Raw genomic sequence first — 23,978 nt, 5'->3', positions numbered from 1 at the left:
GCTCCTGCCAATTTGTCCTGTGCCCTACACACACACACACACACACACACACACACACACACACACACACACACACACGGCTGTATACTCACCCACCCACATAGGTACACTACACACAAAATAAGTAGAGTCCTTTTTTAAAAAGGCTTAATAAGATAATCTCTCAGTGTGACACCTTACTATTCTTCCCCTGCTGTGTGTATGTATGTGTGTGTGTGTGCCTGTGTGTGTCATACAAAAGGCCTCCCACATGCTAAGCATATGTTTAGCCACTGACCCATACCCCAGTCCATGTCTCTGTTTCTGTGGTAGAAATTTTATTTGACAAATCTATGAAATAATTTTAATGAACATTAACACCTTCTATATGTTTAAAGAGAGACTAGTGGTTTTATAGGCCACTGGTTTTTAATGACTTCAGCTTTTGGCTTTTAATAATTTCAGGTAACAATACTTCTGTGTCCACCTTAAGGACTTCCTGTCTGCTGGGTTGTGCAGTGATGCAAGATAACCCAGGCTGCCTGGTCCAGGCTCAGGCCATCTCCTGCCTTCAGCAGCTTCACATGTTTGCTCCACGACATGTCAACCTGTCTAGCCTGGTCAGCTGCCTCTGTGTGAGTATGAAAGTATAAGTGTGTTCCTAGTTTCTGAGACTTGAGTTTACTCCAAATTGATTCTTTCCTAGACTATGTACAAAGTAAGCTCTATGTATGATTGTAGTCTGTTTTAGAAAGGGGGAGGACCACTTTCATATATCAACCTCTCAGCCTCTCATACATGGGTTCATTATCCTGCCGGTAGTGTTGAACGTACATCCTGGCGTATCTAGTCATGACTCGAGACACTTACTGAGTGCTTGTACTGTGGAAGTCTGTGTACCTGAGGTGTTCTGTGTGTCCTGTCTGTCTTCCTTGCCCTCCTGCTCTCGTTACATCCATCAGAAGTCCTGTCCCGGTGGATAAGGGAGTCTGGAGACGGCTCAGTGGGTAAGAGTGCCTGCCATGTGAGCAGGAGGGCCTGAGCTGAGCGCCCAGCGCCCACATGCAAGCACAGCTGTGACTAGGGCGGAGACAGCTAGGTCCTGGGGGCTCACAGGCCACCAGCGACACGGACACGTCCAGCCCAGGGAACAAGGCAGAGAGCAGTAGAGTAGGATGTTGGGAGCCATCTTATGACCTCCACGGCTCCTGCGGTGGCCACACACACAATCCACAGAGAGAGAGTGAGAAAGTACCTTTCCTCAGCATTTGAATGGAACACGTCAATATCTGGGTCTTATAATGTAGCTAACAAATGTAGACAAGTAAAGCCAGCCGACCAGAAGTTCTCATCAGGTGGTTCATAAACCGTCTTCACTTGGATGATTTTCCAGTGTCTGTCGAGACTTGCCACTAAAGTTGAGTCCCAGAAGATCTACAAACATGGTCCAACACAAAATTGTAAACCTGCCTAAGATGTTATTTGTGGGTTCTTTTTGTTGTTGGAGGGGTGTTGTCTGTTACTGTTTTGTTTTTAGCTTGATTGTGATGTTCTCCAGCATGAATAATGCTGTAGGTGACGTATCACCGTGACAGCCTATTGGACAAACATATGGGAAGTCCTTTCATTTTATAGCTTGAGGCAAAATATGTAGTATTTCAGAACTTAAAAGATGCATCTAAAACTGTCAAATTATCCCATCTTTTGTATCATTAAAGTAAGTCTTTAAAAGATAGTCTGAGGACCACAGCATCGGCAATTTACCGAATATAGTCATGGGTTACTGTAATCTCTCTCCTGAATTCCTTGCCCAATTGCCCTCTTCCTTATTTTATTACTGCCCTTGAAAGTTTTGTGGCCTGATTGTAGCCATGCTTTCGTCACTTCCTAGTTGGGTGATCTCCTATAACCTCTTCCAGGCTCAGCTACTTCAGTTGTTAAATCCAGGAGTACATGGATGCTGACGTAGTGACACATGGACCACACGTTGAAATAGCATTGACATGTCTTAAGCAATACATAATATTAATTATTGATGCTGACTGCCATATAAAACTTTAAAAAGATGATATAGCTAGCTATGGTATGAGTCTGTTATGTGTTAGGGGCAACAGCAAGGGAAAAGATTTTTATCTTCACCACTCAAAGGTAATTTCTCCCATGATATTAATTTCTACATCTGAAGAATTTTTTTGCAGAACTCAGTTACTAAAAAAAACTATTCCATTCTATTGCAAGTTGATCTGACTTTAAGAAAATAGCTGTGCTCCTGTATTTAAATGGAGAGTAAGTCTCCCTGCCTGGTATGTGATCTCGCTTTACTAAGAAACAGAGTAAGATTAACACCCACTAATCCATGACAAATAAGATCTCATTTATTACCTTTTCCTTTCTCATGTCAAAAAAAGGCTACATATGAAAAACAGAGCCTGTGACATTTAAAATAGAAATCATATTTTAAAATGGTTTTCATTATATTATACTAGAATATTTTAATAATTTGATTAGCAATTTTTTCTAAATTTATAGATTGAGTTTATTGTATTTTACAGTATTTCCCTAAGTAAAGAAATTGTATGTCATCATTGAGCAGTAATCATACACCAAAGGCTCCCTGCTTACTGCACACTGTCTCAATTCTGTCTGAACTTGGACTTAGCAGCACTAGCAGTTCTGAGCACTCTGTTTTAAAATCAAAAAGTCTGTAATTAACGTGTGCTGAGGTGAACTGTGTAAGCACAGCCCAGCTTGCTCCGCCCACAGGTATGTCTACTGGGCCTGCTTTGGATCTGAGGCATAAGAAGAGCTTCAAGGAAAGCTCATTAGTCAGGTGGACATTCAGTCCCTGCCTGGTTCACATCTTTACATCCTGAAATTTGTAATTCAGCTGTTTTCAAGATCTTAGCTCAACTCTTATTTTATCAACTTAGAAAATAAAATGTTTGTAACTGTGTTTTTAGATTGAAGCTAAGCCTATTTGAAGGCTAACTCTCAGCCTTTATATTTGAATGCTTAGCTGATTGTTGTCGTAGTCGTCCTGATATTTATCTTTGGATTTTGTCATGACCGGTCTGTCATTTGTTTTTGTGCAGGAGATCTTGTTGGATAATTCTGTGTTGGTAGGTCCCTGACCCCTGACTCCTAGCTTTGTTGAGGTTTGCAGTGCTGTTTTTCGTATTGTTTTTGGTTGCAGATGTTTCTCTGTGTTTAAGCTAACCGTTAATGCACAATCCAGTATGCATAGCATGTTTCTTGGTGTTTATGTAATACTAGTGCCAACACATCCTTCCTAACCTTCTCCAGCTGGTGCACTTGCTCCTTGCACTAAAGTTTGCAATGTTTTCGTTAATACACTCATTTCAGAAGGACATCGTGCTTACGGTCTGATTGCTGTCTGTGTTCTGCCTGCCTTGTCTGCCTGCTCTAACCCCGCCTCCATTCCTCTTCCTAGTTGACATGCTGGAGCATGACGTGGAGACGGGAGGCCTCCCGTTTGCTTGGTGTGACAGCCCCCAACCTCCTTATCAAACCCATGAAGAGTACTTCTAAGCATGCTTTTCTTTTTAAAGGATTGCTTAACTGATGGATGCTGCACCTTCCTTGTGTTACATGCTTGTAAACTTCCAGTCAAAATAACTAATGGATTAGTCATTTTTATTTAAATTTTTCATGTAGAATGCTGTTTTTAATCATTGACATTAACTACAACAGTAATCTTGGGCACGAGTAGACTTGCTCTTTATGTTTGAACTTCTGTGTGACCCCATAGAGTAGTTTCTAACACTAGAAGTCTTAAACCTGACTGGTGGCATTACCATGAGGACTCTGTGAATGGCATTCTTCTCTCTCCACTTTGGAGTGTGAAAGGTGGATGTCTAACAGAACAGACTTGCAAAGCAGATTCCGCCTTGTGTTTCACTGATGACCTACCCGATAGCTTTGACTCATAAATTTAGAACCCAGCCTTTTTTGCAAGTGTTCCTTATACAGTGGACAGTACCTGCCACCACCCATTTTGTTTTTCCTAAAATTTAGCCTCACTTTCTGCAAGAAATTCACCTGCTTCAGTCCTGTTCTTCCCAAATATCCCAAATCACCAGCTCTCTGTCCTAGCTGTGCCATGTTGGTCCAGTTTTAACTTGAAAATCACTATGACAACGCATAGTGGGCTAAGGGAAGCCATGGAAGACACCCGTGAGGCTTTGGGTCCAATCCTTCTACTCCTCAAAAAACATGTAAATTATTGTAGGCCACGTCAGATTGGTCTTTGTTACCCTAGTTAAGGAGAAATAAATTTTATATCTCTAAATTTTATATTACCTTGGAGATCATTAAGTAAGAATTTGTGTCCAGGATCAGGCCACGATGGTATATGTCTATAATCAGGAAGCTGAGACAGGAAAATTGTGAGTTTAAGGCCAGTCTAGGCTACATAGCAAAATTCCCACTCAGAGAAAAAAAAAAAATTACCCTGGCAGTGGTGGCACACACCTTTAATCCCAGCACTTGGGAGGTAGAGGCAGGCAGATCTCTGTGAGTTTGAGGCCAGCCTGGGCTACAGAGTGAGATCCAGGACAGCCAGGGCTACACAGAGAATCTCTTGTCTCAAAAAACAAAACAAAAAAGTTAAGAAATTGGTATCTGGAAACTTCTAACTTACAGTTGATTATTTGAAGTACACTGCCAAGCTTATCATTTGCTACAAATAAAGCTGCTGCCAAACCCACTGTGATTTACATGTATTATGTGTAGACATATGTTACATGTATGTAGACATGTATGTAAAAGTTGCTGTTTTTTCAGTGTTACTGGAGAATTTTTTGTGAGAAGCTGGAGAGGTGGCTCAGTGGCACTGGCTGCTCCACCAGGGGACCTGGATTCAATCCCCAGCACCCACGTGGCAGCTCATGGCTGTCTGCAGCTCCAGTTCCAGGAGATCCACCACCCTCACACAGACATATGTGCAGGCAGAACACCAGTGCACATAAATTAAAAAGAAAGAAGTTGTTTTTGAAAACTTTTTTTTTTAATTTAAAGAATGTTTCTGATCATTTTTTCTGGGTGAGATTCATTTGAAAGTATACTTTGTAATCTTCTGAGTGAAATGCTGTCATGAGGAGCCACACCCATAAACACTGGCTGTCCCTGTTTGTGGGCCCTGGGGTCCGCACGGGGCGTGGCACTCGGTGTTAACTTGGCAGTCGTTCTGTGGAGGCTAAGACCCAGAGGGGCTGAACAACTTGCCCCGGGCCGCAGAGCCGGCAGGTGATAGACGAGGGCTCCCCCTGCGGCTTTCTGACCCCAGAGCTTCGGGCTGACCCGTGCGTGCCCCGTTTGCCTGCATTCCTGTGACTGCTCGATGTTTCATGGAGAACCGTGAGCACCACTGCATGAGGACAGGGTGGGAGGCCTTCCTTCCTTCCCTGAGCTTCCTTATCTCAGAACTGTCTTTCTCCAGGTCCTTGGTCTGCCAGCCTTGCCAAAGCCTTTGCTTGAGTGTGTGTATATGTATAGTACATAACTTAGTGTGCGTGTTGTTCCTTGCGCTGTTTCTACTTGTAACTATGTGTTCAGGAACAGTTGGAAAGGTTTAGCTGTATTTGATAAATTGTGTCCAGCCTACTAATGAGCTAAATAGAACCAGAAGAAAGTCCAGTGAACATGTACTGAGTGCCACCAAGAGACATATGTGTTAGACCTACTGAGTGCCACCAAGACAGAATCTTTCTTAGCTTTCATTCCCCACATCTCATCTTTCAGGTGAATCTGTGTTCCCCCTACCTGTTGCTGAGAAGAGCAGTTCTGGCTTGTTTGCGGCAGCTGGTGCAGAGAGAAGCAGCTGAAGTTTCAGAGCATGCTGTCCTGCTGGCCAGGGACAGCAGGGACCTGGCTGCGGGTGATTCTTTTCTTCAGTATTAAGAATTTCCATGTATACATGTATTTTTAAATATTAAGTGTCTTAGGGTTTCTATTTCCTTATAAAGGAAAACATTTAATTGGGGTAACTTGATTACAGTTCAGAGGTTCAGTCCATTGCCATCATGGTGGGACATGGCAGAGTACAGGCAGATATGGTGCTGTAGCTGTGCTGAGAACATTACATCTTACAGGCAACAGGAAGTGGTCTGAGACACTGGGCGGTATAGATGAGACCTCAAGGCCTGCCTTTGAGTGGCAGTAACACAGTTCCTCCAGCAAGGCCACATCTACTCCAACAAGGCCACACTCTGTGTAATGCCTCTCCTTTGGGGGCCATTGTCTTTCAAACCACTACAACTTGTAAAGGCCGGGCAGTGAGGGCGCACGCCTTTAATCCCAGCACTCAGGAGGCAGAGGCAGGCGGATCTCTGAGTTCGAGGCCAGCCTGGTCTACAGAGCGAGTTCCAGGACAGCCAGAGATATACAGAGAAATCCTGTCTTCAAAAACAAAAACAGCCCCCAAAAAGCTTAGTAAATGTTAATGTGTAGGGTCTTGGAAACCTGCTGCAAAAGTAACCTCTAATCGTTACCATTTCACCTTGTAACCGCAGCGGCTTAGAGCAGTGATTCTCAAATTGAGCTAACTAGCAGTGTCCACCTCATGTGAGAACTTGTGAGAAATGCCTTTCAGTTCTTGGCCCAGCGAGCTGTCTCCATGAGCTGTTTTGACAGCCCTTCATTGGTCGGTCAAGGATCCGGGCTGACATCAGGGTTTGTTCACAGCAGCAGGCTGTCTGGCTAAAGGCCGTTGCCGCCAGCCTGTGGAGCCGGGTTTGGTCCTCAGAACTCATACATCGGAAGGAAACGCTGAGTCCTGCAAATTGTCCTTTGCCCACCACGTGTGCTCAGTTGTGCCCAACACCACTCAGCACACACACATTTAAAGAGTTTGTGAAAGGAATTAGATTTTGTCCTAAAGTAATTTCTCATGCATGCTTGCCTTCCACCAAAATAACATTTAACAAAACAGAGATGAGTCCTGCTATATGTTAAAAGATTTTTTTGTCCTTTCTCCATTGTAGAGCAGAATTCAACATTGCTCAGTAAAATTTGTGGGTTTCTTTTTCAATTATGCATGCAGATGTGTGCCTGTGTTTGGGTATTTGTACGTGAGGGTACCTGAGGAGTTCAGAAGAGGACATCAGATTCCTTGCAGGTAGAATTGTAGGTGGATGGGAGCAAAGTCAGGTCTCTAGAAGAGCAGCAAATGCTCTTAACCACAGAGGCTTTTCTACAGCCACAGTAAAATTTAAATGTATATCCAGTTTTATTTTGTACAATGCTAAGAATTGAACCCAGAGAGCCTCAGGCTCTATCACTGAGCCACATTCCTGACCCATATCCCTTCATTTTAAAACTGATAAAAGTAACTCAAACTTCATGTGGTTTTAACTGTAAGTAATAATGTTACCCCATTCTTGTATGTATAATTTCCAAAATACTATCATACTTTCAGAAAGTCACAGCTTTCGCAAAGCTCCCAGCTTCAAACTTTCAGGTCCATAATGTGTTTTACTGTCAAAGTCTTTCAAGTTTAGGTTATTCTCTTAGTACATTAAACCTGTGCTGGGTGAATGTGGATCTGGAAAGAATTAGGGGGAAGAGTAGGAAGGAAAATATGATCAAAATCATTGTATACATGTGTGCTGGCTAGTTTCATGTCAGCTTGACACAGCTAAAGTTATCTGAGAGGAGGAAACCTCTCAATTGAGAAATTGTCTCCATAAGATCAGGCTGAGGCAAGCCTGTAGAGCATTCTCTTAATTGGTAATTGATGGGGGCGGGGTCCATCCATTGTGGATGGTGCCATCCCTGGGCTCGTAGTCCTGGGTGCTATAAGAAATCAGACTGAGCAAGCCAGTAAGCAGCATCCCTCCATGGCCTCTGCGACAGCTCCCGCCTCCAGGTTCCTGCCTTGTTTGAGTTCCTGTCCTGACTTCCTTTGATGATGTACCGTGATGTGTAAGTGTAAGCTGCACAGAGAGAGAGACAGAGAGAGACAGAGAGAGACAGAGAGAAGTAAAAGGGAGTAGTTAGGAGGTCAACAGACAGGGGTTTCTCTGTTTAACAGCTCTGGCTGTCCTGGAACTCCCTCTGTAGCCCAGGCTGGCCTGGAACTCACAGGGATCCGCCTGCCTCTGCCTCTCGAGTGTTCAGATTGAAGGCGTGGGCCACCCCCTTCTCCCACTCCCTGGCAGTTTTTTAAAGATGTACTTACTGTGCTTTATTTTGTGTGTATGCATGTGAGAGCGAGCATCTGTAACCAGAGTTACAGTCATTTGTGAGCTGCCGAGGGAGTGCTGGGAACTGAACCCGAGTCGTCTGTAGGAGCAGCAAGCATCCTTAACCGTGGAGCCATCTCTCCAGCACCTACAGTTTTCTTTAAATTTTTTGAACATTTTTTTAAAATGCTCATTGGTCAGGAAAAAATAAAATACTACATCAGCTATGTGAGTAAAAATATAGTGAAGAACTCGCTGTCTTATTCCTTTTAAAATGTTTAATACTCGGTGCTGCAGAAATGGCGAGCAGTTTAGAGCACTTGTTCTTACAGAGGATCCAAGTTCAGTTCCCAGCACTTACATGGTGACACACAGCCATCCATAACTCCAGTTCCAGGGGATCCAATGCTCTCTTCTGGCACCCATAAGTGCCAGGCATACATGTAGTACATATACATACATGCAAACAAAACACTCATACATAAAAAATAAATATTAAAAATGTTTTAAATAAAAAATTAATATGTGATACTCATTAAAAAGTTGAAAGAACTGTGCAGCGAATATATAATTCGCCTTATCTAATATATTTATAATGCTCGTTTTATATGTGTCTCCATCCATATTGACAGCATTAATTTTTGTCATGTCATTTCAAAGCGGGCTGTAGACTTCACAGTTAAGTCTACACACATCAGCTTGCATTCCCAAGAAGGGCATTGTGACACACAGACTCCTTCTCTGCCACAACCTATTTTCCCACCCAGGAAGATTGGCAGTGTCTTAGTAGCATCCTGAATTCACAGTCCTGAAGCCCCAGCCTATGGCTGTCTTAACGTTAGTTAGTATAGCCTTTTATTGCTAATCTGAAGCATCCCTACTGCTCCCTTCTGATCGTTAAAAGAGAATTCTACTTGTAGAATATAAACAGTTTCATAAATGCCAATCTTTTTGTTTGTTTGTTTGTTTGGTTTGGTTTTTCGAGACAGGGTTTCTCTGTGTAGCTTTGTGCCTTTTCCTGGAACTCACTTGGTAGCCCAGGCTGGCCTCGAACTCACAGAGATCCACCTGCCTCTGCCTCCCGAGTGCTGGGATTAAAGGCCACCACCACCGCCTGGCTTTTTTTTTTTTTTTTTTTAAGATTTATTTATTATGTATACAATGTTCTGTTTGCATGTATCTCTGCAGGCCAGAAGAGGGCACCAGATCTCATTACAGGTGGTTGTGAGCCACCATGTGGTTGCTGGGAATTGAACTCAGGACCTCTGGAAGAGCAGACAGTGCTCTTAACCACTGAGCCATCTCTCCAGCCCCATAAATGCCAATCTTAAAGAGAAACTGTACTGGGTTTTGATGTTTCAGAGTTAAAGGAAGTAGATGCTGGATTGAAGCTATTTTGCTCCTCTGAGTTGCTTTATTACTCTTCGGTGGGAATATTGTATAATGATGTACGTTAACTCAGAAGTGGAACTCTAGTCACCAATCAGTAGTTGTTTTCTGTTTAATTTGTTTAATTTAAGGGACCAGCAAGATGGCTCAGTAGGGTGAGGTCCTTGTTGCCAAGCTTAATGACCTGAGTTCAATTCCTAGGACCCACAAGTGATCATCTGACCTCCACACATGTGCCTTGAGCTGTGTGTACACATACATACTAATTTAAACTATTTAGATTCTTTAGCTGGGTTTGGTGATACAGGCCTGTAATTTACCTGCTTGGGAGACTGAGGCAGGAGGATATGTATACATCCTATATTGCTGCTTTGAACATTGATTACATTGATTAGATACTATTTATTTATCTAATTAAGGTGACATTAACTTTTTAAATTTTCGTTGCGTTTATTTATTGTGTGTGGGTTTGCACACATGTGGAAGTCATAGTAGTCAGTTGGTTCTCTGCTTTCCATCGTGTGGGTTCCAGGGTTGTCAAGCTCTTTATCTACTGAACTGTCTGGATAGACTGATAGCCTTAACTCTTAAAAGAGTTACTAAGGTTCCTTTTTTTAATGGCTGTACAGGATTGTAAGTAACCCCAGAGGTCAGCTGTGAATTAATCTCAACCTCAGTAGATGAAGCACAGTATCTAGGCTAACCTTTGAAGTACATTGATGTGTGGTGTTTAGTAACCACTGAACATGTGTGCTTCTCACGTGGCAGTTCCGTTTCCTGTGTGACTTAGATCTTCCATTTTCTTCTTGCCAGATGCTAACATCAGAGAAGTGGGCCTTGAAGGGGCGCTGCTGGCCTTACTAGATAAAGAGACAGACAGAAGCTTATGCCAGGATATCAGAGAGACTTTACATCACATGCTGACATCCATGGCAGTGGAAAAGCTCTCCCTTTGGTTAAAGCTTTGTAAAGATGTGCTAGCTGCATCGGCCGGTGAGTACAACAGTGAAACCAGAGGAAAGAAACCTAGTAGGGAATGGTTTGCCACGGACAACTGGTTCGCTTAATTGCTTATGTTAGTTATTGTGTGATCACTGCTCCCTTCAAATGAAGATGCTGCTCTGTCTTATTAGAATTGTCTTGGTTTTGCACAGCACAAATGTAATGATTAGGCTGTTTTGTTTTGTTTTTGTCTTAGTTTTTTTCTGTAACAATTTGGGGTTTTTTTGTTTTGTTTTGGTTTGTTTTGGTTTTGGTTTTTCAAGACAGGGTTTCTCTGTGTAGCTTTGTGCCTTTCCTGGAACTCGCTTTGGAGACCAGGCTGGCCTCGAACTCACAGAGATCCGCCTGCCTCTGCCTCCCAAGTGCTGGGATTAAAGGCGTGCGCCACCACCGCCCGGCCAATTTGGGGTTTTTTGTCATTTTGAAAAAAGATTTATTTTTGTGTGTGTGACTGCATGGGGATTTGTGTACATATGGGTATTGTGCTTTCAGAGTCCAGACAAAGGCCTTGCGTCCCCTAGACTAAGATTCTCTGCGAGGATAGGATATGCTCAAACTGCTTAGCTTCTCTCCAGCCTCTTGTTTTGCTTTATTTTATTTATTTGTTTGTTTGTTTGTTGTTGGCAAAGTCTTACTCTGTAGGCTGGTCTCACAGAGATCTGCCTGGTTTTGTCTCCCAAGTGCTGGGATTAAGGGTGTGTGCTATCACACTTGTCTTTTTGTTTGTTTGTTTTTGTTTCGTTTTCACTTTTCAAGACAGGGTTTCTCTGTGCTGGAACTGGCTTTGTAGCCCAGGCTGGCTTCGAACTCAGAGCTCCGCTTGCCTCTGCCTCCTGAGTGCTAGGATTAAAGGTGTGCGCCACCACACCCAGCAGCTTTTTTGCTTTTTGAAACAGGATTTCATGTTCCACAGGCAGGCTTTCATCTGTGTGGCCCAGAATGACCTTGAACTCCTCACCTGCTCCACCTCCCACATTACAGTTTGTCTTAGGGTTTTATTGCTGTGAAGATATACCATGACCACATCAACTCTTGTAAGGGAAAATATTTAATTGAGGCTGGCTTACAATTTCAGAGGTTTAGTCCATTATCATCATGGCAGGAAGCATAGCAATGTACAGGCAGACATGGTGCTGGAGAAGGAGTTTAGAGTTCTACATCTTGATTCGCAGGCAGCAGAAGGAGGCTGTGTGTCACAATGAGCATAGCTTGAACATATGAGACCTCCAAGCCTGCCCCCATAGTGACACACTTCCTCTAACAAGACCACACCTACTCTAATAAGGCCAAACCTCCTAATAGTGTCACTCTCTATGGGCCTATGGGGGCCATTTTTTTTTTTTTCAAACCACAACATAGTTATACCATTTCTTTGCATGTATTATAAATGATTGCTACATGTCAACATAATAGAAAAGTTACCATAGTTGACATTTTGTGATACTGAGGCCTTGCGATAGACAGTGAGCTAACAGTACCTACCAACACCCAATAGTTGACATTTTGAGCAATCTGGTCTCTCCACAGTTAATAATGTTAATTTCAAATGGTGTTAGATGCTGTATTAGTCAGGGTTCTCTAGAGTAACAGAACTTATAGAATGAATTTCTATATATGTATATCTACATAGGGAATTTACTAAAATGACTTCCAGGCTGTGGTCCAGCTAATCCAACAATGGCAGCCTGTGAACCGATAGTCCAAGAATCTGGTAGTTGCTCAGTCTGTGAGGCTGGATGTTTCAGCTAGTCTACAGTATATGCTGGAATCCCAAAGAAGTAGCTCTAATGCCAGTGAAGGAATGAACTTGCTAGCAAGGTGAGAGCAGCAGAGAAGGAGCACAAGTTTCCTTCTTCTGTGTCCTTATATAGGCTGCCAGCAGAAGACATGGCCCAAATAGATCTCAATTAAAGGCTTGTCTTCCTACCTCAAAGATCTGGATTAGAAGTAGATATTCCTTCTTTGAATTAAACAGAAATCCCTCACAGGTGTGTGTGCTCTCCTTTTTTGGGTTTTAGCCTAATTCCAGATGTAGTCAAGTTCACAACCAAGAATAGCATCACAGATGCCCAGTGTGGGCTGCATGCCTGTGATCCCATTCCGTGGAGATCCTGGCAGAAGGATCAAGAACTCAAACCAGTCTCATTCTTACTGCATAGTGAATTCGGGACCAGGCTGGGCTATGTAAGACCACCTCAAACACAAACAAAACTGGTATGATGGCATATGCCTGTAATCACAGCACTTGGGAGAAGGGGGCAGGAAGATCAGAAGTTAAATGTCTTCCTTAGCCAAGTTTGAGGCCAGCCTGGGAAATATATGAGGTCCTGCCTTAGGAAAAAAAAGAAATTTAAAAATGAAGTTAAAGAATTCAATAGTATTGAAAATCATGTTACTTGACTAATGCCTTCGCCTAATAAAAAGAATGTTTGAGGTCTTAAACTGTGTCTTCTTAATTTAAGTGGAAATGAGAAGAGAAAAAGCAAATTTCATTTCAGGCAAAGTGATTTTTTTTTAATTTTATGTGCATTGGTGTTTTGCCTGCATGTGTGTCTGTGTGAGGATGTCAGATCCCCTAGAACTGGAGTTACAGACAGTTGTGAGCTGCCATGTGGGTGCTGGGAATTGAACCCAGGTCCTCTGGAAGAGCAGCCAGTGTCCTTAACACTGAATCATTGCTCCAGCCTGAAAAGTAATTTTTAAATCTGACTTAATCTTTTAACTCACCCTCTGAATAGGCTGGATTATCCTTTTTCCCAAAGAGAAAGCTGGCTTGAAGAGATGGGTAACTTACCTAGAGACACAGATTCAACTCTTACCTCATCTGTTTACCTTTAAAATCTGCATATCCTCAAGAGTTTCAGTACCTTCCAGTTTCATTGACAGAGGTCTCTAGTGGGTGAACTATGCGGAAGGAAAAAGTACTGTGGAATTCCTAGAGGGTTTGTCCTGTTTCGTCTGATTTGACTTAGTGGTTGGTCCTCATACCATCTACTGTCTACAACTTAAGACTTAATGAGGACTTCTGCTTTAAAAGAAAATGTAGCTCTGGCTTGGGATCTAATTCAGTGATAGAGGATTACCTATACCACATGTGAGGCCCTGAGTTCAAGCCCCAGAAAAAGAAGAAAAGACCACCTCTAATCCTGTGGAAACAGGATGGTTCAAAGTTCAAGTTCATCCTCAGCTACATAGCAAATTCATTGTCAGCCTGTGCTACATGAAACCCTATTTCAAAAAACTTAATTTCCTTAAATGTGTTCATTATTACATTAATTTCTTCTACTGTCTTTCTTATTTAAATTTTGTTTCTGCTCTCTCTGCCTCCACTCCCTCAGTGCTAGGATCCTAGGTGTGCACCCCCATGCCCAGCTCTTTTTTTAACTTCACGTTTGTGCTCCCTGAGGTTCCTGACTCAGTTGTGTTTCATAATTAATGTTTCATTTTGTTTGCCTCTGGCACCTCCCTGACCACAACTCATAGAGAAGGATCTCATGCCTGACACTGGATTTCCATTCAGTAGCCCATGGCTTCTAGGAGCAGTATCATCCAATACCTAAACAGGTACCTTCATTCAGAGGCCTTTAACACACAGACACACACACACACACACACACACACACACACACACACACACACACACACACACCGCTTCAGTTAACAATTCAATAAAGATCATAAATATTGACTGTCCCTACTTCATCATCTCCTTTACCCGCCATATTTTTCACTTCTATTTTCATAGAACATATGTCCCGCTCTCCTGTCACCCTCTGTGGGACCTTTCTGTGTTCCTACCTGCCACAGGCACTCCAAATTAAACATACAAATCTTAAATATGAAACCAGGATCCCTGTGAGAGAGAACACGAGCCGTTTGTCTTTCTGGGCCTGTGTCCACTCAGTATATTTTCCAGTTCTGCCTGTCCTTCTGCAGATTTCACCATTTCATTTTTCTTTCCAGCTGAATAAAATACCACATTTTCTCATCCATTCATCAGCTAATGAGTAGCTAGGCTTACAGAGTAGCAGTGAGCATGGATGAGCAGGACCTCTGAGATGGGCCATGGAGTCCTTGGTTCTGGGCCTAGGAGTGGGATAGCTGGCCCATCTGGTCGTTCTCTTCCAGCTTTTGAAGAACTTCCATGCTGATTTCCACCGTGTCTGTACCAGCTTTGCCAACAGTGAACAGGGTTCCTCTTCCGCGCATGTGTGTAAGAGTGGAGATGAACAAATGGGAGCAAATTGCTGGCACGGGACTAAAGACAAGGTTCTAGGCTATGGTTCTAGCAGACCGCACTCAGTGTGTGTGAGGGGCTGAGAGGGCACCCGTGTTCACTGTGGCCTCCTTTTGTTCTCTGTGGTTCTGGCATGTGGAGCAGGGGGTTCTCATTCCTTTCCTGGTGCTTTCTTTGGACCCCTGCATTCTACCTTGACCTCTTCTGATCCTGCAGGTCTGGTTTAGTTTGTCATTGCTGTTTGGGGGTTTTTTGGTGTTTTGATTTTATTAATACTCTATAATTTGACTCCATCCTTTCTTATTGGGAAACTTTCAAGATCATCTGTTAACTTGACCTTTCATCTCTTTTTCTCATCCTTTTTATTATATCTTTATCTCTTAATTTTTTTTTTTTATTTTTTATTTATTTTTTATTTTTTTTTTTTTGTTTTTCGAGACAGGGTTTCACTTGTGTAGCTTTGCGCCTTTCCTGGAACTCACTTGGTAGCCCACGCTGGCCTCAAACTCACAGAGATCCGCCTGCTCTGCCTCCTGAGTGCTGGGATTAAAGGCGTGCCGCCGCCGCGCCACCACTACCCATATTTTTATTTTTTTAAGATAGTTCTTTACTATGTAACCCTGGCTGACCTGCAACTCTCTCTACTGATCAGTCTGGCCTTGAACTCATCTGCCTGTCTACCTTCAGAGTACAAGGAGTTAGAGTGTGCATTACCACATCTGGTTCTGTAGACTTTTTATTCACCGTGTATTCTTTGGTAAAACTTCGCTAGTGAGTTCTTTACTATCCTAACACACACACACACACACACACACACACGTTCAAAATACTGACATACGAGATAGTAAGATTAACAGTTAACAAGTTAACAGATGTAGGCATGATGACATATGTCTTTAATCCCTACACCCTACAGGCAGAGGCAGGCAGATCTCTAGGAGTTCAAAACCACCCAGCACTGACCCTGTCTCAAAAGAAAAAGTTAATTGTTAATAAGAAACATTTCCCTAACTGGTAGCTAGAAGTATAACTTTGAGACTATAATAATAGCAGTGAATGTCCTAACAGAAATATTTGTGTGTGTGTTTTCTGACTATTTCAATAGGTTCAAGAACTTAAATCCACTTAAGGCCTTCTGATGATTGGGGTTTTTTTGTTGTTGTTGTTGTTTTGGAGATCAGAGTGACAACTAATACTGTTGCCAGTTGTTAGGAGACCTAATTATATTCTGTTATCATAAGGGTGTATGACTGATTAATAGTAATTCTAGTCTGCATTTGGAGTTGTGTTTGTGTTCTTTAATAGCTGTGTCTTCCGGTTAATTGTAATTGTGTATGTTTCCCCTTGATAAAGATTTTACAGCTGTAACTTGCGTGGATCCAATGCAAGAGGAGGATGGAGACAGAGGAGATGATGCCTCCGTCTTGACCAGCAGAAGTGACGGAAAACCACACCCGTTCAGTAACCCCCGATGGGCCACCAGAGTCTTCGCTGCCGACTGTGTCTGCAGAATAATCACGCAGTGCGAGAATGCAAACAGCGCCCATTTTGACGTTGCTTTAGCACAAGAACTGAAAAAACGTGATTCAAGAAGTAAGTGGCCCGGGAGGGGAACAGGCGAAGGATGGCCGTCGGGCTGGCTGCTGTGCTTTCTTTTCCTTTTGAATGACGCTACAGCACTGCCAGGCCTTCTTCTAGATGGACAAGCCACCACCCACTTGCCCTGTACTCAATAGGTGTTGAATAGTAAAATGTTACGGCTTCAGTTCCCGGAACCTGTAAGGTAGAAGAGAAGAGCCACTTTCTGGTGCTTGCACACACTGTGGCACACTTGTACACATGCACACACACATATTAGTAAACATAATTTTAAATTTTTTGTAAATCAAAATGTTGGTATTGCCAGTCTGATATACGTTGTGTTTAATAGTTTTCAAGCAAGCGTTTATTTTGATACGTGTTTGGGATGAATATCATTTTAGACACTAATGATAGAAAATCGGTGTGCCATTCACTGTCTCCCTGACTCCATACTACAAATCAAGATTGTAGTTGGCTGTTACTAAGATGTAGTAGTTTTTACTGTGTACTCTAACTGATACTGAGTTTGTTGTGTGTTTTCTTGGTAAATGCTGATTTCCTAAGCACTACTGGAACACTGTTAAATGATTTTCTTCTCTCTCTCCTCAGAATTTTTATAACAAGAATTAGGAATGAAAGGAATTAACATTTTTCATTTCTGTAGCTAGAGTTGTTTTTATATATTTTTGTGTTTGACAAGATGTGGAAAAAAACATAATCCATATGAAGAGCTACATGGAACTTTTTTAAGTCCTCTGTCACCAACTTGACATAAGGAGAATAAGTTACTGCTGAGTTCGTCACAGCCCAAGCTCTGCGGAGTACAGTCAGTGTGCTTCTCTCAGACAGTCTGGACCGAGTGCTTGTGGAGACACTGCTAGCACTCGGTTATTCTGAAGAACCTCAGTTCTGCTTTGGGCTTTGGAAGAGCCGTCTATAGAGTTGTTTGGTTCAGGTGGCTTGTGTATATTTGCGTGTGCATTAAATTGAGCCTGAAAGTCTATTTTATTAGCACAGGATGGAACAGAGCAGTAAGTCAAATTGGGAGGCCTAAAAGGAAGAGTGTGGGCTGTGAAATGCAGAGAGAACATTATCACATAACGTAAATCTTAGTTTTATCCTATTCTTTTTCATGATAGTACATATTTTCCATCTTCTAGATGATTTCTTGGTGCTTCATCTTGCTGACTTAATTCGCATGGCTTTTATGGCTGCCACGGACCATAGTGACCAGCTCCGTCTCTCTGGCCTTGACGCACTCTTGGTTGTAATTCGACGATTTGCAGATATCCCCGAGCCCGAGTTCCCGGGTCATGTTATTTTGGAGCAGTATCAAGCCAATGTAAGCATTATCTGCTACAGCTCTCTGGTGTTGCTGTAAACACCACTGGTAAAGGCTGTGAAGTCGTGTCTGTCACCTGTTAGTTCACAGAGATTCTTTCTTCTGATCCATGGCCCTTACCCTCTGTGCACAGAAAGTACATGCATTCGTAGGACAAATCTGATAGCTAGCATTTTATAAAGCTCCACGTAAAAGCAACATCATATGTTAAAACAGTAGCTGTACCCTCCAGGTTGATTTTATAATTAAAACCTTTCTAATTTACAGCAGCAGTAAATAATCAGGCTGCATACATGCTTTACCTTCAATGCTCCTAGATCGGAATGCTGCATATGACCTTCTGTGTTTAATAGTCCAAGGATGGAAGTAGATCTGGTGACCTGTCTGTTGATTGACAGCAGTTTGTGATGGTTGGAAATAGGAGACCTCTAGAACAGTTCTCTAGTTGGTTGGCCAGCTCCGTCGCCTCTTCCCAGCAAACAGAGCCAGTGTGTGCATGGGGATGTAGCCAAAGGAGGGGTGAAGCGCAGGAAATCCCATGTTGGAACAGATACTGTAACAGCTTGGCCAGGCCAGCACTTTGTTTCTGCCCTCATACAACTGCCGGTGCAAGAAACATGGGGGTTCTCCACACTGGCTTTCCTCTGGGCGCCCCCCACACACACACACACACCTCTCTGATTGGTAACAAGATGATTCTTCCCACACTCAGGCCTTTACAGAGAAACAGCCCCTCTCCAGCAAAAGGCTTGAGAGATGTGGTTCTCTGGAGCCAGTTACTAGCTCCACAGCAACTCCACAGACAGAGTTCTCGGAGTGGGGCTCTTCCCTGGAGGCGGAAGTGTGCTGCCATACAGGACAGATGGATATAGTGGGCCGTGAGACCTGTCCTTAGTGGATGATTTCCAGAGCGTTAGAGCAGGGCTCCCTTGTTGACGTCTGACGTACGGTGTGATCCCTTGTCAGGTTGGAGCAGCTCTGCGGCCAGCCTTCACTTCGGAGACGCCGCCCGACATCACTGCCCGAGCGTGTCAGGTACGTGGATCCAAAGGCAAAGCTCAAGAGACACCTGAGCAGCCAGGCACTGGGGAGGCTGAGGCAGGAAGCTTGCATGAGCCAAAGCCAGCCTGTGCTACATCCTGAGCTCCGTCCTCAAGGTTCTTCTTACAGTCTCACAGTCGTGTCAGCACGCCCTTTCCCTTCCCTTCTGACGTTTGGGAAACAGCAGCTGCTCACCCACAGCTGCCTGGTGCCCCAGGCTGTGAGAGTCGCGTTTACTAGAACAGTTGATGCTGATGGGCTGGTCAGTGTTTCTTCTGTCCCCTTTACAAATACGGCCACAACTGCGTGTGGTGACACACGCCTTTAATGCAGCACTCCACTCGGGAGGCAGGCAGATCTAACTCTGATTCGAGGCAGCCTGTTTTAGGACAGCCTGTCTTGAAAAACCAAAAAATAAAATAAAATAAAAATATTGCCACAGCGAGTCATCCTGTATAGGTCCTTTCACTGAATAGACTGAATTGGTGAGTCAGAAAAGGGTGTATTAGAGGAATTTGCCAGATCAGACTCACACCAGCAATGTATGCAAATACCTGTTTTCCCACATTATCAGCAGCATTATGAGTTACCAAACTTTTAGACTTTGGTTGACTAAAAATGGTGTGCCAGGAGAGCCCAGGTTCGCATTTCAAGCGAAGTGAAGCATGTTTTACATGTCTCTAAGAGCTGGGCGATGCATTTGGAAACAGCCCGTGGGTGTCCTGGGGGTGTGTTGGCAGGCACTCGGTGGCCAGCCCAGTAGGTGACCTGGAGTAATAAGTTATAAACATAATACAGCTTGCATCCATCCTTTCGTCTTCCCTTTTCTTTTCACTGTTTTTAAAGGGTGTCTGCTGCAGTTGAATGCAGGGCCTCATACATGCCACCTAAAGTGTGTGCTCTGTTGCTGAGAAGCCTTCCCAGCATTCACTTTGTTTTTACCTCGTTGAACTTTGGAACTGTTTGAGTACCATCAGTATCAGGAGAACTGTGTATAAGGAACTTTTGTCCTAAGTCCCAGACTTAGCATCTCTTTGTATGAGTGTTCTTGCCATAAACCACCTGAAATCTTAGCAAATGAGACAAGATTTAGATAAATAGATGCAGGCCAGGAGGTGGCGCACACCCTTAATCCCAGTGCTCAGGAGGGACAGCTTCTAAAGTGACAGAGAAACCCTGTCTTGAAAAACCCAAAATGAATGAATAAATCAATAGCTGTTCTTCTCTACTTAAAATGGGGTTCTGTGCTGGGCAGCGGTGGCACACGCCTTTAATCCCAGCACTCAGGAGGCAGAGGCAGGCGGATCTCTGTGAGTTCGAGGCCAGCCTGGTTTACAGAGAGAGTTCCCAGACAACCAGAAAGAGCTGTTACACAGAGAACCCTTTCTTGAAGAACAACAACAAAAGCATAGGGTTCTGTGTCAATAAATCTGCATAAGTGGAAGGAACCCATGGAGCTCCAGTGCCAGCCGCTGCTCCTGGGCACCCTAGCATAGCCGCCGTGTCAGTAGAAAGTCCAGCTTTTCCTAACTTACTGCCTTTGTAAATAATAAAGTTTGAAAATAGGAGGTCAGAGGCCAGCAGTACATGGATAAGGGCAAAAGTATTTTTCTCTAGAAAGAGACCTACCATGGATGTGGGAAAGTAGAGTCCCTAAAAGTTTAGTAAATGTAAGGCGGCCTTGCATATTTTACAGCCTTTGGTTTAGTGTTGTGACGGGTTTGTTGGTTGGTTAGTTTAGAAACAGGGTCTCACTCTGCAGCCCTGACTGACCTGGTCTCACTATGTAGGTCAGCCTGGCCTCAAACTCTCAGAGATCCTCCTGCCTCTGCCTCCCGAGTACTGACATTAAAGGTGTGTGCTGCCACATCCAGCTTCCCCTTTGGTTTTCAGGGACTGGACCTGTTGTAGCCTGGCTGGCCTGGAACTCCCGCTCCTCCTGCCTCTGCCTCCCACTGCTGGGCTGTGGGCGTGAGCCACTGTAGTTGGCCCTGCATTGCGGAATGGGAATGGTGCTCTGTGGTGGTGGCTTTGGTTTGTGTTTTAGATAAAATAAACTGATTAGTAGGATCAAAATCTTTCTTAGAGGGGCTGGAGAGATGGGTCAGAGGTTAAGAGCACTGGCTGCTCTTCCAAAAGACCTGGGTTCAGTTCCCACCACCCACATGGCAGCTCACAGCTGTCTGTATATCCAGTTCCGGGGGATCTGACATCCTCACACAGACATGCATACAGACGAAACACCAATGCACATAAAATAAAAATAAATAAATCATTTAAAATTTAAAAAAAAAAAAAAGATGATTTCCGTGGCTAGATTCCTCCTAAGATTTGGGTGGGCTCTACTAAACTCACAAAGAACTACAGAATTTTTCCATCGAATTTTTGGTTTTCTCCAAACCAGGTTTGCAGTGCCTGGATAGCAAGTGGAGTTGTAAGTGACCTCGGTGACCTCCGCAGAGTTCATCAGCTACTTGTCTCATCACTAACAAAGATCCAGGCCGGAAAGGAGGCTCTCAGTCATCTGTATAATGAGAGTGCTTCTACCATGGAGATCTTGGCCGTGCTGAAAGCCTGGGCAGAGGTCAGTGCTCTTCATTGATATGGGAATTATGGAAGCCGTTAGACACCGGAAACACTGTGGCCTGTAAAATACAATTATGCGGAAGTCTTGTTGGCAGGGTTTTTGTTAGTCTGCTTGTGTTTGCCAAGGATTGAACTCAGGTCCTTGATTGAACCAGACATGGTAGGGAAGGCCTGTAACTCTGAGCCATACCCTAACCTTGGTGGTGGTTGTTGCTTGGTTGGGGTTTTTTTTGTTTGTTTGTTTTTGTTTTGAGGCAAGGTCCTCCCATGTAGCTGAGGCTGGCAGTGAAGTTGTGATTCTCTTTCCTCAGCTCTCAAATGCTGAGACCAGCTGTGCCACAGTTAAGTAGTAGTCCGTTTTCAAGATAAAAGATTCCAAGTGAGATTTATTTATATATGAATTGACTTTGGAAAAGCAGTCTAAAGAGTCAAGCAGGAGCAGTTATGAATTAAAGAAGCTATATAAAGCTGGGCATTGATGGGCACACACCTTTAATCCCAGCACTCTGGAGGCAGAGGCAGGTGGATCTCTATGAATTTGAGGCCAGCCTGGTCTACAGAATAGTTCCAGGACAGCCAGAGCTACACAGAGAAACCCTATCTTGAAAAGACAAAAAAACATAAACAAACAAAAAATCATTTTCAAATAAAACTTTCTATTCACATGGTGTTATTTGTAATTTAAATCTCCTTGTTTTTCATTAAACCTTCTCTTAGTTTTTCCTCAGATAATGACTGATCAACATATTCTATGTAATAGAGGCCCCTAATCCCTGTCTGAAATTCCTGGAGCCAGATACATTTAGAATCAAAACTAGGGCTGAAAGTAATCCAGTGTGTGTTCTACTCATCTGTCTGAGAAGTCAGGGGCAATAACAGGGACCTTATAATCAAGCATATTAGCATATCTAGAGTAAAGTATTTGAGTATTCATACTGTGCTGTGTATAAAAACTGAACTAAATTTGTCCAGTTTTGCCATTATCTTAGCTTAACACAACATACATATTTCAGAGTTTTGTTTTGTTTTGTTTCAAAGTTGGCTCTTTTAGGTTTTAGAGTTCCAGGACTAAAGTTATTCTTTAGTCCATGAGTCTATTTAAGTAAACCTTTTTATAGTGGCTTAGTGGTAATTCTACTAAGCATATTTTTGGTACCCGCAGTTCAGTTGAGAAAGAGCTGTCTGCAGCCACGTGGTGAGGTGGGTTATTAGGTTACCCAAGAGTGCTGCTGTTCGCAGCTGCCATGGTGTTGAAATGCAGAGTGGTAAGATGTTTCCCAGTATTTATTATCTCCGAGACAGCTCAGGGGAGGGGTTTGTTTTGTTTTGTTTTTTCTTTTTAGATTTATTTATTTTATTATTTTATGTGTATGAATATATATATATATATTTGCACTGCATGTGTGCCTGGTGCCTGTGGAGGTCAGAAGAGGGCATCAGATTCCCTGGAACTTCAGTTACAGATGGTAGCTTGTAACCATATAGGTGCTAGGAATTGAACCTAGGTCCCCTGCAAGCAGCCAGTACTCTTAATTGCTAAGCAATTAATCTTCTTCCCCAGAGATTATTTTTTTTATCTTTCTACAATCTGTATGTGTTTATACATACATGCCTTCTTTTTTTTTTTTAAATAATTTTTAGCACTTTATTTTTAACTAGTTTTGTGTTGTGTGTCTTTTGAGTGTGTGCTGTGCATGCATGTGTGGATAGTGTGGATGCCAGAAGAGGGCATGGGATCTACACAGTCACACCGCCACTTGAGTTACAGGCAGTGGAGAGCCACTTGATGTGAGTGTTGGGGATTGAACTCAGATCCTCTAGAAGATGACTCAGCATGTGCTCTTATCCGCTGAGCCATCTCTTCAGCCCTACGTGCCTTCTTGATACCACAGTGCATTTCAAGTTGGATGTTCTCAAAGGCAAGCCCGTGTCTTCAAGGAAGCATAAAAACATTCTATGTTTCATCAGACACAAGATTTTCCTTCTAATTATAAACTTTTAACAGGTCTACATAATTGCTGTGCAAAGACATAAAAATCACAAACAAACTTTGAAGACCACTGTTAATTCAGAAGACAGTGTGAGAAGTCGGTCCCCTCCGACTGATGGTCTTCTTGACTTAGTCTGCGCAGACCTGGGCACACTAAGCAGACTCTGGCTTGCTGCACTTCAGGATTTTGCTCTCTTAACTTTGCCTGCAGAATTTGCCTCCCAGCTTCCTGTTGAAGGTAAGGAGGAAAAATAAGTTAATAATATCTAGAGTGACAGTGACTTCTATTCCATGATTTCTCCTGTAGTTTGTTAGTGTGTGATGTTTAGCTGAAACATTTCCCCCCAGAACAATTTTTATTCATGGGATAAGCAGCTAAGAGTTGCATTAATGTAGACAACCAGAAATTTTCTTGTTTCGTTTTTTGTTTTTCGAGACAGTTTCTCTATGTAACACCCCTAGCTGTCCTGGAACTCGCTCTGTAGACTATGCTGGCCTTGAACTCACAGATCTGCCTGCCTCTGCCTGGGATTAAAGGCATGTGCCACCATGCCCAGCTCTGTTCTTTTTTCTTGAGAACCAGAAAATTTTAATTTCCCAGGTCATAGTCATCTGTCCTCACAAGATAGA

General features: G+C 43.1%; 1 protein-coding gene across 2 annotated transcripts in view; it reads left to right on the top strand.

Annotated features, from left to right (window-relative positions):
* Positions 1–23,978, top strand: part of Heatr5a (HEAT repeat containing 5A) — a 109,227-nt gene that overhangs the window by 66,996 nt on the left and 18,253 nt on the right. Inside the window, exons 21-29 of one of the 2 annotated variants that reach the window (XM_028869680.2) lie at positions 445–614; positions 3,072–3,098; positions 5,740–5,875; positions 10,383–10,562; positions 16,162–16,401; positions 17,550–17,731; positions 18,698–18,766; positions 21,177–21,356; positions 23,364–23,586. In XM_028869680.2, the coding sequence (XP_028725513.1) occupies positions 445–614; positions 3,072–3,098; positions 5,740–5,875; positions 10,383–10,562; positions 16,162–16,401; positions 17,550–17,731; positions 18,698–18,766; positions 21,177–21,356; positions 23,364–23,586 (1,407 nt within the window). The remainder of the gene's footprint in view (positions 1–444; positions 615–3,071; positions 3,099–5,739; positions 5,876–10,382; positions 10,563–16,161; positions 16,402–17,549; positions 17,732–18,697; positions 18,767–21,176; positions 21,357–23,363; positions 23,587–23,978) is intronic. The other variant, XM_028869683.2, reaches the window with a different exon arrangement.

This window comes from Peromyscus leucopus, chromosome 14 (genome assembly GCF_004664715.2).
Source record: "Peromyscus leucopus breed LL Stock chromosome 14, UCI_PerLeu_2.1, whole genome shotgun sequence".
Classification (NCBI taxonomy): Eukaryota; Metazoa; Chordata; class Mammalia; order Rodentia; family Cricetidae; genus Peromyscus; species Peromyscus leucopus.
Note: the sequence above shows the minus strand (reverse complement) of the source record. Positions and strands in the feature narration are given on the sequence as shown.